The 14,679-nt window shown below is 30.3% G+C and overlaps 2 protein-coding genes and 1 non-coding gene across 3 annotated transcripts; 1 reads left to right on the forward strand and 2 right to left on the reverse strand.

Annotated features, from left to right (window-relative positions):
- Nucleotides 1–1,235: 1,235 nt before the first annotated feature.
- On the forward strand, nucleotides 1,236–3,242 carry LOC129874793 (UDP-glycosyltransferase 83A1-like). Its single transcript, XM_055950152.1, has 2 exons — nucleotides 1,236–1,731; nucleotides 2,167–3,242. Exons 1-2 carry the CDS (start codon nucleotides 1,236–1,238, stop codon nucleotides 3,066–3,068), a joined length of 1,398 nt encoding a protein of 465 aa, XP_055806127.1. The 3' UTR covers nucleotides 3,069–3,242.
- An 810-nt stretch (nucleotides 3,243–4,052) lies between these two features.
- On the reverse strand, nucleotides 4,053–4,151 carry LOC129875393 (small nucleolar RNA snoR69Y). Its single transcript, XR_008763183.1, has one exon. It is a non-coding gene; the product is annotated as a small nucleolar RNA snoR69Y (small nucleolar RNA).
- Nucleotides 4,152–6,186: 2,035 nt separating this feature from the next.
- On the reverse strand, nucleotides 6,187–6,958 carry LOC129873550 (uncharacterized). The gene has a single exon (XM_055948663.1). It carries the CDS (start codon nucleotides 6,923–6,925, stop codon nucleotides 6,458–6,460), a length of 468 nt encoding a protein of 155 aa, XP_055804638.1. The 5' UTR covers nucleotides 6,926–6,958; the 3' UTR covers nucleotides 6,187–6,457.
- Between the last annotated feature and the right edge of the window lie 7,721 nt (nucleotides 6,959–14,679).

Here is a 14,679-nt window from a genome sequence, read left to right on the forward strand (position 1 = left end):
CAATATTGAAATAAGGAAACCAATTATTTCCTAATAAATATGCTATCAAATATTAAGGAAAACTAATTATTTCCTTACAAATATGCTACCAAATATTATCAAATAACTATCAAATATATTATACTCCAATAACCCCCTCAAGTTGGAGCATGGGAATCAAAAATGCCCAACTTGGAAAGCAAGAAGTCAAACTGAGTTTTGCCGAGAGCTTTGGTTGTATGTCGATTGTCCATTCATTAAAATTGTCGCCCTTGAAACGAGTAGGCGTGATACAGTCCTCGGGTCGGTTTTGAGGGCCGAGAAAATAGGGAGAATTAGACTCAATTTTGGATGGTGGTTGAGGAGGTACGTCCTCACCAGCCATGAAAATTTACAATAAAAAAAAAAGTTTGATGGGATGACCTTACTAGAAAATAAAAATTATATGGATAGGATCGGCTTGATGGCACGACCCTACTGAAACAAGCAAATAGTCACCGGAAAGATGGCACGGTGCTACACAAACACTGAGGGATATAGGGTTGACACAAAACAACCCAAGAAATTATATGGATAGGATCGGCTTGATGGCACGACTCTACTGAAACAAGAAAATAGTCACCGAAAAGATGCACAGTGACCTATCTGACTGAATTTTCTTCCCTTGCATATGAGATTCATACATATAACATTGATCCTACTTTTGTTAACATAACCATGGGCCAGACGGGCGGCATATATGAGTAATAGCCGCCCGCCGGCAGCGGAAGCTCTTTAATTCACTACAAAGATCGTAGAAGTTCTGATATCATGAAAAGAACTTAACAATCTGACTTGCTTTGATTCATTCCTCCAAGAAAAAATATATATGTGTTACAATATTGAAATAAGGAAACTAATTATTTCCTTATAAATATGCTACAAAATATTAAGAAAAACTAATTATTTCCTTATAAATATGCTACCAAATATTATCAAATAACTACCAAATATATTATAATGCAATAAAACCATCCATGATATCATAAAATCTAGAATCAGTAAGTTGAAAAACAAAGCGGGCAGTTTAATTACTAAATTGCTACAACATGTTATATAAAATGCATGGACTAATTAATAGTGTAAAATTTGTTTACAGTGTAAATTAAATGTAATTAAAAACATATTTCTTGAAGCTAGGGTCCCTTATATAAAGCAGTAATTACTTAGATGTTTAATATCTGCAGAGGATTAAGGAAAGAAGAAAAGAAAAAAAAATGGTGCAACTAATTCCACATATTGCAGTTATACCTTATCCAGCACAAGGCCATGTTCTTCCATTAATGGAACTTTCCTTGTGGTTAGTCAAAGAGCTTAGTTGCAAAATCACCTTTGTTAACTCTGAATTTAATCACAAAAGAGTGATCAAGGCATTATCTGAAAACGACGACATACAGGACAAGATAAGCTTAGTTTCAATCCCAGATGGATTGGGACCTGATGAGGACAGAACAGACCTTAAAAAGTTGACAGAATCAATTAATCAAGTTATGCCTGGGAAACTTATGGAAGTCATTAATATGATTAATAGTAATGAGTCATATGAAAATGGAGTTTCATGTGTTATAGCTGATGAGAATATGGGATGGGCATTGGGACTAGCTGAAAAATTAAACATTAGAAGAGTTGCATTCTGGCCTGCTGCTGCTGCTACGCTAGCGTCCTTCTTTAGCATCTCAAAACTCATCGATGATGGAATCATAGATAGCGATGGTGAGCTCTTGTTTACGTACCCTCTCAAACAGCTTTATTTTTTATTTTTTTTTCATCGCACTTCAATACTTTATATCACGAAAACCTCACTTATTCAAAGGGTCTCGTGTTTAAATAAATAATTAGACGTTGGTAGCTACAAAAGGCGGGATATTAACAATGAGTGTATAAAATTAATGGAAGTGTGTTTTAATAAGTAAACATGGTTAGAAACATCATTGCTGATTTTGAATGGTTGGTTGTTGTTCCGGTCAGCACTGTCTTTTCTTTGTCTGTTTTCGTTTTAGCAAACAAGATTGACTTCTAAATAACCCCTGAAGAATTGTGAGGCTCTAGACCAAGTACGAAAAATGAATCTATATTTGTGCACGGGAAGTTGTGAGTATCCAATTAGTTGTATGATCTTTTTGCTTTCTAACAAAATCTGCATTCCAGGAGCTATATTGAGGGCACAGGGGATTAAGTTATCAGCAAACATGCCCATCATGAATCCATCAGACTTTTCATGGGCTACCTTCCCTGATCCAGCCATGAGGAAAATGATAATGGAACTCGTAGCATACAACAACGAAAGAGTGAAATTCGCAGATTGGATCATCTGTAACTCAGCAAAGGAACTGGAGCCTGGAGCATTTGCCATGTTCCCTCAAATGTCACCAATAGGACCCCTTTTAGCAAGCAACAGATTAGGATCTTCAGCAGGGCATTTCTGGCCCGAAGACTCGAATTGCCTAAAATGGCTTGATCAGCAGCCACATAACTCTGTCATATACATCGCGTTTGGTAGCTTTACAATCTTGGATTTAACTCAATTTCAAGAGCTGGCACTTGGGCTAGAATCATCCAAACGACGATTCCTCTGGGTGGTTCGAGAAGATCTAATTTTGGACGGGGGTGATAGTGCTTACCCCAAAGGTTTCAAAGATAGAGTAGGCTCTAGAGGCCATATTGTGAAATGGGCACCTCAACAAAAAGTGCTAGCACATCCTTCTATTGCTTGTTTTTTGAGCCATTGTGGATGGAATTCAACTGTTGAGAGTGTTAGCAATGGGGTACCTTTCTTGTGTTGGCCTTATTTTGCTGACCAATTGTTCAATCAGAGTTACATTTGTGATGTTTGGAAAGTTGGATTGGGATTTAACAAAAATGAATTTGGAGTTATTGGAAAAGAAGAAGTCAAGAATAAGGTGGATAAAATATTTGGAGATGAAACATTTAAAGAAAGGGCTTTAGATCTTCAAGCAAAGGTTAATTCTAGTGTCAAAGAAGGAGGAAATTCTAACAAGATGTTTGGTAAATTTATTGACTGGATCAAAACTCCAAGAGGTTCAATTTAATTGGGAAAATCAGCATAAGAAAAGGACCATAACTCTCAAGAATACAATATGGACTTTTTTTCCCTTCAGTTTTTGGTACAAGCAATGTCCCCATGACAAAATTTCCATTTCTGTCCCATGTCTCTAGCTTAAAGAAGTAATATCAACAAGTTACTTTTATTTCCCCGCGATAAGGCAGATATGCTAAAAAAGATGCCAAAGAATTTGATCCAAAATATTAAGGAAATGGTTGAAGTATCAGTCGTTACCTCATTAGGTTTGACAAGATAAAGGCTAGCGCTCCTTGCTTATACTTATTTCTATTGAGAATTTTTTTTTTAATAAAAAACTGTTAGATATTATGTTTAGTGGTATAAATTTAAAGAAAAATAAATAGTCTTAAAGCCTCACTCGCCTTAGGTGATTATACATTATCTGGAGAATCACCTAGCTATAATTAGTAAAGATTAATTTAATTGATTATATTTATCAATATATTCAAATAAAAAAAAGGTCCTAAAGAAGCCGTATAATTGTTACAAGTTCTTGTTTTCTCCAATAGAGAAAATGGCCTAAAATATCCCTTAATTATGCGAATTGGTACAATATTATCCTTCAGCTACGTATCGGCCTAAAATGCCCCTCACGTTAATCTATAGGCTCTGTTTTACCCTTATCTTTAACAGTCTAAATATTAAAAATAATTAACAATTTTATTAATGACGTGTCACTATCTTATTGATTACCCAAAAAATTAATTAAACTAATTTAAAAAGCCCAAAACCCATACCCATCCGCTCCACCCAAAACCCATACCCACCCAGAAAACCCCTATATCCCTTAACCCAAATAAACTCTTCATCCCAAAACATTTTAACCGTAAAAATTCCAAAACTCCTTCTTAACCATCAACGTTCATCTCCTCTCTTCTTCACCATCAATGTTCTATCTCTTTTTTCTTGAAAATGTCGGAATCTTCTTCTGTTTCTTCTCCTTAACAATTTTAGTCCCGTACATATATGTTTTGAAAACAAAGTTTAATCCAAGACCTTATTAATAAGGTCTCATAGAATTGGGATTAATTTCATCATCATTGCAAATACCAACATTATTATACACGATAAATAACACAAAAGATCAAACACAAACCAAAAATAAGCAAAATAATATCTAGATAGGAAAAAAGAAAAAGGCAAAGCTCAGATATATATGTGTTGGAAACCAAGTTTTTCTTGAATTGGATTTGAGTCGTGGTATCCAACTCTCCAACTCTTCACTTTAGCTTCAGGCAAATTGAGCTGTGGTGCTGGTTGGGTATGGGTTTTGGGTGGAATGGGGGGGGGGGGGGGTTTGGGGGTTTTTAAATTAGTTTAATTAAATTTTAGGATAACTAATAACATAGTGACACGTTATTAATAAAATTGTTAATTATTTTTAACATTACATCTGCTAACGTAAAGGACATTTTAGATCGAATAAGTATATAAAAGATAATTTTGTACCAATTTGCATAATTAAAAAGTATTTTATGTCCTTTCCCGTTCCTAATACTATGTCAAGTCAAGACCTTTCCTACAAAGAAGCCACGGCTGGCTCAAGAGGTTCAAGCCGACTCCATATTAGACATAGCTTCTTCTTGAGTCGGTACGGTACGCTTGCAATTTTATCAAACAAAACATCATCGCTATTGCTCTTCCATAACTGCTCAATCCCTGAAAAGCCCATAACAGAACAATACATGAAAAAAGTAAAAGAAAATATATAGTCATGGCTGGGTTAAGGATTGTTTATTCTACTTTTATATAATAATATAGTCAGTGTAATTCCACGAAATAAAATTTGGGAGGATAGAGCATAGACAAAACTTTTTTTTTTCTTTTTTAGAATGACAATGGTTGCAATTTGTCTGTTACTAGGGGCTTCTAGCTAGGTGAATTAATTCCCTTTACTTTTCTTGATAGTTCTAAGACGATAAAAAGGGGGAAAGAAATCCAAAATTCCACTTCTTTTTTTTTCGTTTGTTTTAAAAAAATTGGAGGCATTCTGAGTTGTGCACATGTTTCTTAAAGCGTTAGTATTACTACGAGTTGTACTAGTTGTCACTGCTGTCCATAACATAGCATGTGAGGCCATAACATGAAAGAGCAGTGCTGTCTGTTTCACTGAGATATCATGTGAAAACACTCAGAAAATTACACCCTACTTCCGCCATATTTTCCGGTACCACATCTTTTTATATTATCACTCTAATTTAATTCGTTAACATAAATTACCTATCTCAATGATTTTATATTCCTAGTGTATAAACATTGTCTCTCACCTTCCTAGAATAGTCTTTTGCTTTTGTCTTTTTGTTTCGATTTTGTGGGCTTCCGGGTTAATTTAATAAAAGGAACAATTACGCCACATGGCTAGTCGCAAAAATTTTTATCAAAAGTCAGTATATATTTCATGTACAGTTAAATTATATTTAATTTTTGAGTATGTATATTTGGTATATAACTTATATATAAGTAATGTAAATAAAACATAATTATATTTGTTATAAACTAATTAGTTTATTGTATATATTTGAAATAGTCCTTTAATAAAATGGGGCAAGCGGCCAAAATTTCATTCAAAAAAAGAAGTAATTTCTATCTAATTACACAAATAATTCTATCATATTTACTAATTTTCTATAGTTTAAAATAATTATATACATTTTTGTTTCAATAATTAATAATTTTATATCAGATCTTAAGTCAGATACAACCACATACAAAATTAAACTCTAAACATCTGCGTGACATTTTGTCAACTTTGATTAAAATAAAATAAAATATTGAAGCCATCAAATCTGAAATTTAAATTGTTACAGAATAAGCTGATCTGTTGTCAGCTCTCACATTCAGTGAACAGGTCTGAAGCTAAGGCGTGACTTCTAATGGAAATTTTTTGTCTGCACTAAGCTCTATATATGACAAAAAGACAAATATTTTATGAATAAAACCTCTACCTAAAAATATATTGACAAATTAAAACATTCTATATATAATTAAGGTAAGTTAGCTGGTTTTTTAATACTTGTAGTATGTTTACCACTTGGGAGTAAATAAAAGAATTAGTAACTACACTAATGTCTAACCAACAAACCAAATATCTGGGTATTCATAATTTCCCCATTAATTAAGGCTATTACAGAGCTGAATAGTAACAAAATGTTAAAAATTGAACTAATATAGAAAGGTTAAGACTTTTGTGATATACTAGTAACAACTATTTGATCCTGAAATTCAGTACCCGTAACACACCTAACCCATACATAGCTTCAATCTAATTAAAAGAAGAGAAAAGAGAATAATTAACTCAAAACGGAAAAAGGAAAAGAATCTGTTTTTCAGTTTTTGGGTGCGGAAACTGCTATGTTACTATACAGGATTTTGATCGGTATTTAACCCATAAAAATCGACGAGTTTCTGTAAAACGAAGACCTGAGTTCTGAGAAGAACAATGTAGTCAGCGGTTTCTTTGAACAACTGGTCAGCTTTGATTTCACCATTGTTGGCTGGGATTAACTGCTTGAGGGCCTCCAATTTTTCAGAAACGGAAGTGCATGGGTCAATTCTACCATCACCGCCGTCAACGAGCGTTGAGCTATTTTGAGATTTGCATGTTTTTTTGTGAGTGGTAGATCTTCTTGTTCTTCTCATTGATAAGCTACCGGAGTTTAGTTTTGAACGAGAACCCATCGGAATGTTTTGTTTAGGAAGAAGAATTTTGAGTTGCCGGTGGAACGGAGGGAGATAATCGTTAAATCTGTTCCGTGCTAATATAACGGAGAGAGCAACGCGTTTTTTGGGGTTTAAGTAATGGAAGCTTTCATCCTTGCCATTCATATGCCAATAAATAACAGAAATACCATTAGCACTTTTTTGTAGTCCCTTTCTTATTTATGGAGCAAAATTTCCTTTTTAGTTCACTTTATAAATAATTAAATTTAACTTCCATATTTATTTTAGCAAAAACAATACTCCCTTCGTTCCATTTTATATATCATGATTTTCTTTTTAAAAGTTAAACTATATGAATTTTGACTAACATTTTAAGATATATTTTTTTATCATATTGATATAAAAAAAATTGTAATTTATAGTACTTTTCGTATAGTTTTTAAATATCTAATTTTTTACTTTATAATATTGAGTTCAAGTAATATATTTTAACTTTAAAAATTAGTCAAATTAATTTTCGAAAAGTGCAACATGACAATTAAAATAGGAAGGAGGGAGTAATTTATAACCCTAAAAATATTATTAAATACTTTAATAACTATAAAAAAAATCCTTATTAAATCCCAGCATATATAAAATTTTATCACATAAATATGTCGCCTTATTTTATTTTTTTATTTCAACTTTACTACTCTATCGAAGGTATATATGCGTTAATTAACCATTACTAAGTTATTTAACGAAGAGATAAACATAGTCAATTAATACTTTGTATGATTAATGCTATCAAATGCTTTTCAGGTAATATGTAAAGCCTTCAACATCATATCTATAAAAAGATTATAATACAAATAGTTGTAAATGTTAACACAAAACATATCCAAAAAATTATTAAATGTATGTAATTGTAAATATCAACACAAACATTCATAAAAATTTATTAAATGTCATTTTTATTCATCAATTTTCGCTTCTGCTTTACATATTTTTACAGAATAGAAACAATGCATGTTAGTTGTTATTAAAAAAAAAGGTCAGGTTTATTAAAGAATAGCAAGAAAATATATGACATCATATTAAGATATTATAGTTATAACTGTCAAATTCCCACTATGAGAGCCACTAAAATATTTCCAACAATTTTTTTGGACGCATGCTATTTGCAACCGTTTAATAGACGTGGTAGAATCAATTAAAAACCAACAGAAATAATTGATTGTAAATTTGAGATAGCAACTGGATCAGAATTATTGAAATAAAAGTCGACATCGATTAATTTCTAATTAATTCTTCAACGTTGTAGAGAAAGCACGAGCCAAAAATAATAAATGGCGTTAGCAAAAATCATTTCTTGCCAGAGAAGCGTTCATTAATAAGTTCACATGAATTTAGGCTTATTGGCCATGCACAATTCAATTCGTAGTATCCTATAATTATTGATGAAAATTTTGCACCACACGTGATACCATTAGTATTACTCCATTATTTTTTAGTCAAGAAGAAAATTTGTATACTCTTTGCTAAATTCTTGACATCGTTATAGTGGAGAGTCATCATGTAGCAAGAAAATATCTCAAAATTGTTTGAAAATTCAAACTACTTGGACTTGTAAAAGCCAAACTAACAAAACTGCAGGCTGCGTAGTTTTTCATTATTATTTTTTCAGAAACAATAGAAAGGTCCCCATAAAAGTTGATGGTCCTGTTCATTCATGGGCGCCTTTTTTTTTTTAATGAGTATGAATTTGAGCTAGGTTAACAACTTCCGGAGAAGAACTTCTTTTTAATTCTTCATATCCCAATTGAGTATATCTCTACCGTTAATAAATACGAGATGATTTTAATTTTCGCATCTTACATAGTTAAATCAACATATTTAATAAAGGTGAAAAAATCTCAACGCCCTTATCATGGTAATTTGGCGAGAAAACTACACCAATTTGGTTACGTAATTATTGGGGTAAAAAAGTGTATCCAAGTTCATGACAAAAAATTTAGTGGACAATGCTTTGCCAGAGCAGGCTGGCTTAGGACATGTGAAATGACGAGACCTTCTATTTTTGTACCGAAGTTACCCTCAACAAATGTCCAAATAAAGGTTATAATTGGGATATTCTCTGGTAACACTCTTTTTGGTCTCTCTCTTTTTCTTCTTTTGCACAGACCATTTTTATTAGATATTTTTCCCTCCATAGTCAATTTACTCATACTTGATATTTATACATGTCCTTTTGTTAACCAGAGAATGTTAATGCATTATAAATTAAAGTATAGAAAATATCGTATTTACCGTACCGCTTGACGAAATATAGTAACATGTGTAATGACAAGGGATACATTAATTGTTGAGTGTAAGATTATGCTGGATCAGCGGCATTGAACTTGACCATGTTAATTAGATAGAATGAAAAGGGGAGCCGTTATTCATTTAATTGTACAACAATTTAGTAGAGAATAATTTAAAATTAAGGTAGACAAGAGAGTACTTTTTTTTAAGAACTAAAAAAGGTGAAGCAAAGATAGGAAAGGGTAGAGCAAGGGGGCAAGAAAGTCATTGAATAGGGAAGAAAAGTTAGTTAGCCAGTTGTACGTGAAGGCGCATGTGAATGTGGGTATGGGGCCAGCAGAGCCTAAAAACGCGCATTAAATGAGAGACATAGCTTAAATAGTTTCGTCTCTTATACATTTAAAATTTAAAATTTATGAATTTTTATGATAACTTTAGTATAATTAAATTACGATGATTTTAATATAATTAAATTACGTTCTATGTGATCATCAAGTGTTAATGAATATTTTGATACGTACACCTATAAAGTTTAAACAAAAATTATTGGATTGGGTCCCGTGTACACGATGACTTCCCCTCTAAATCGGCCACTGTCTCTCCCTCTCACACACAGGGTGGGCCGATAGAAGAAAAAGCACATGGGATATTGCACATGCAATTGCACAAGCTAAGGTAAAAGGCAAATGCAAGAGAGAAATAAAGTGTATTTGTTTATTGAGAGAGGGGGCATGTGACAATGTATAGACAGTGAAGCAGCATGAAATGTACAGCTTGTTCTGCACATTCCCTGCATGCTCCTCTGCTCTATTTCCTTCATACTTCCTTTGCCTCACGCCACCCCACAGTATTGTTTTAACTGTCAACTATATATATGGAAGGAAAAAAAATAACATTCACGACTGATCAGTGTTTCTATCAAACAAATGAATAGAGTTTCATTATAATTCGCAATATTTAACAATAAAATAATTTTTTAGATCTTTAATTTTGCACCATATGTAATTAGATGTGAATGTATCTCAATTGTGGTTAATGCTATGGTTAAATAGAAATTAAATGTGATTATGAGTGATAAAGATCACACATCCTTTTAATTTAGTCACATGTGGGCATGTGATTTCCTAGCTATCTATATACGGCATGTAAGTCACGTGTGACTAATGCTCGTGTTTTCATCTGTCATTAAATAATAATTGTCATTTCTATATATATAATCTCAATTAGTAGTAATATATTTCACGAACTTGTGATTAAAGTTGTCTTTTTCCAACTCAAATCCCCTTTTTAATTATTCAATTGTAAACTTAATTTAGTGCGATCCTTCCCTCCCCACCTTTTTTTTAGTCAAATTTATTGAATTTTTTGTCGAATGATCGGTAAGTGAAGGGTATATACACTGATATTAGTGAATTTTGTTAAAGGTTATTGTTTATTGAAAATGCATTTCACGTAAATTGGGACAAAGAAAATAATATTTAGTAGTAATTTATGAAGAGATGTATCTGTATATGTCTAATAACTAACATAATTATATAGAAAAAAAATTGTATTGTTAATTGAATAGCAGCAGCAGCAGCTACATTTACGATTCACCATGTGTTTCACTTGTCTGCTTTATTCCTTTTGTTTTTTGGTCGGCACAAGTTGAACTAGCTCCCTTATATATATTTGCTAATACAAAAATCATTTTACAAAAAAAAGAATAACTAGTATTTGGTTTTTGATCAGTCATAAAATAAAATATTTTTGCAGGTATTAAAATATAATTATCCTTCATAAATTAAAAATCTCCTTTATGTCATCACCTTCAATATTACTAAAAAATATTGTATCAAACCATTGTCGTCATAAAATAATAATACATGTTTACATATCTAGTCCAATTCTGAAAAATTAATTGTAAATAATTATTTTAAAACAGAAAATATAATACATTTTTTTCATATTTTCATTGGTATGAATGCACCAGCTCCACTCGGTTGATTAAAATGTAACGTTGAGTTAATCCAATGAATTTAATAATTAAAAATGATTAACAAATAATGCCTCTTTTTTTTATACCCATTATTTGATAATCCCTACTTGTTTTGTCCCGCATGCAACAATTGTTCTTGCGTTTCTTCTTCTTTTCCACTTTTTCCCTTTTGTCGTTTTGTACCTTTTCCTCTCTTCTTTTGTTCTTTTGTTTCTTTTTTTCATTTCCTTTTTCCTTTTAACGTTGCTATATCGCATGCACCATATAAAGATATGGTGGGAGACATTTCTATACTTATCTTTTCTAACTCCACCTTTTATTACTTAATACAATTTTATACAAATTAACTAATCGTAAAAATTTAAAGAATTAATTCAACTTGTACGTAAATAATTTTTTTTTTCATTTTAAATTATCTGTGTTACTTTTGTTTAATCTGTTTTTAAAAAAAAATAATTAAAAATCAAACAAATAAATCAAAATAAAAAAAATAGTAAAACAATATTAAATTAAGAGATAATAACATAAAGTTCGTCTAATATATCATATTTGTTGAGAAACTATAAAATAAGAAAAAGAAAAAGGTACGGAGAAGACTTAATTATAATAAAGAAAATCCCCTTTATTAATAGAAAAAATTGAATTGATTCATAACAAGAATTTCTAACTTTTCTCCAAATGAATATACATTCAGTATATTACAAATACGTTTATAATAATATCTTACATTCATTCTAGCGTTTGTCGATTTTTGGGAGGCGGAATGCATTGAGTGAAGCACATTGGGCTGACGAAAAGATACTATATGGGCCATAAAGGTGTTTGGTGATCTGCAATAAACTGAACTATTTATGTAAGACGAATTAAGAAAATATTGTCACATAGATAAGTTTAAAAATATATATTTTTTAAATTATATATATTGATCTAAATAAATTGTGAAATCTCGTGCATGTTTCAATTGATAATACTATATTTTTAAATAAGGAAAGATATTTTATATATTTAATTTATTTATATAATAAATAATTATGAATATGCACAAAAAAAATTGAAATATAAGGTAAAAGTTTCTAGTATAAATATTTTATCACGTATTTAAATATTTAATTAAAAAAAAGAACTTCTAATTTGAAGCAAATAAAATTTACTGATAAATTTAAAAGATACAAACATCTTTATGCATGCACAAAAGGCGACTACATAATTATATCCAACCTAATATAAATAATATATATTACCTAAATACAGATTGGTACATTCATGGCATAATAAATCTACTCCACCTGTTTCAATAAAATTATTTTATTTTTCTTTTTAGCTCATCCTTTTTCTTTTTCATAATATTATTTGGTTTTGATTTTCCACATGATAAATTTTACACTATAAGATTAAAAACAAATTTGATACATTTAATATATCGTTAATTTAAGACTATAAAAAAAATTCTTCGGTACCAAGATAAAATAGAACAAAAAAATCAAAATGAACGGAGTATATTTTCAATAGGGGAGAATAAAAGTGAATCGAAAACCGCACCAAACTGCAAATCAAACAAAAAAACTTTGACTAGTAATTTAGTTTGACTTGGTTTGGTATTGAAGAAAAAAAATGACTATATTGGATTGAGTTGGTTTTAACTTTAAAAAGTCAACACGAGACCACACCAACTCGACATCATATATATAATTTTTAAAAATTATTTCAAACATAAAAATATTTACGTTGATATAATTTATAAATATTTCTTAAACTTTTTCACAGTTTTTATCTTTTAACAATGTTTATTTAAGTTTGACTTGAAATTTTGAATAGTCCAATAAAGGTTATAAAAAAAGGGCAGCCCGGTGCACTTAAGCTCCCGCTATGCGCAGGGTCCGGGGAAGGGCCCGACCACAAGGGTCTGTTGTACGCAAATATTAGTAATATGGAATAGTCCAATAAAGGTTATATTACATAAATATTAGTAACTCTAATAAAGCTTAAATCAAAATCAAATCAATACTATTGCTAACACAAAAATCGAATCAATACAAAAAATGACAATTAATGTTGAATATTTATTCTTTAGTTATATATTGGTTAAGATAACTAAAATACATAACCTAATTTTAGATTTCTTTGATATTTTGTCATATAATTAATACTTTCTCTATTCCATATTAACTGAATTTTCAAGGTAATGCACACATATTAAGAAAAATATTCAAAGACAAAATTTGAACTATATTCTCCTCTATTTCTCCTGTTATGTTGGGAAAAGATGGTTTAAAATTAATTTCAACTTAATAGAAAAAAAAAATTAATTTTAGAAAAGAAGAGTTGCCAGTTAATTTTTTAAAAAAAAATTAAGAAAACTTAATTTAAAAGACCCTAACAAATTTAAGTCTTAAAAAATTCAGAGAAAAAAGTACAATGTTCTTATTTTCACTTTGAGAAGGTGTTAAGCATTCAAAGTGGCCGCTAACGCGCGGTTATCCGACGATTTGAAAAATTATTTGACTAACTTTTGAAAATATTAATTTAAAAGAAAACGAAGACTTTAAATTATTTTTTTGGAAAAAATGAACAAACTTAAACATTAAAAATAATATACATGTATATAAAAAAATAAAAATTTACCAAATGACTAAGTAAAGGTAGAAAATCACTTAAAGAGTAAATTGACATGAATTGGTTTAACTTTAGGGGAATCTAATTAAGTTAAAACAAATTGAAATTAATATCTAAGCAAGCATAAATAACATAAGTAAATAAATTATTACAACTCGAATAAATATAAATAAATAATAAATAAAACATGAAAATATGGCCCGACATTTAGTTTCTGTACGTCTGGACTAAGATGTTGGGCCATCTTCATTTTGGGCCTTAAGCACAATTCCATTGTATATCACAGCTGTATATACACTGTATATTGCATATAATATTATTTTTATATATCGAACTGTATGCACACAGTATATACCACATGTTTGTTCCCTATATTTGTTGTATATCACTATATATATACTGTATATCAATATATACAATATTGTTTTCTTACATATCAGACTGTATAGATACTATATATCAGCGTATACGATACTAATTTTCACCTCTAAACATGTATATTAGCTTTCTTTCCATGTATCAATATCAATATTCAAATCATGTATATTAGCTTTCTTTCCATGTATCAAGTTTCCAGCAATTCGAGCAAGATGATGGAAGACTCAAAACTCAATGATATGCAAGGATGGAGTCAAAAGATGGACTCAAATTGATATCACATGCACCAAAATAAAATTACATAGGCATTTACTCATTTTAAGCTAAACAAGGAATATATCATGATATTTTAAGTTATCAAATTGATGGGCATCTTAGAAGTGACCAACAACAAGCATATATATAGACAAAGGAAAGGAAAGACGAAATATATTCAAATAACTAAAGAATACGGATTTAATATATAAGCTATACTAGCTCAAATTTTAAAGAAAGAATTAAATCAATTAGACAATGAAAGTTCTAATTAAATAATAAATTTTAAGCATATTTTTGTTATCTAAATCATGTTGAAAGAAGAAATTAAAAACATGAAAATCTATATTGTCAAAGAAAACTATTTGAAAAAATAATGAACAAAACTAAGATCTTTCATGAAATAATG

Source organism: Solanum dulcamara, chromosome 11 (assembly GCF_947179165.1).
Source record: "Solanum dulcamara chromosome 11, daSolDulc1.2, whole genome shotgun sequence".
In the NCBI taxonomy this organism is placed as follows: Eukaryota; Viridiplantae; Streptophyta; class Magnoliopsida; order Solanales; family Solanaceae; genus Solanum; species Solanum dulcamara.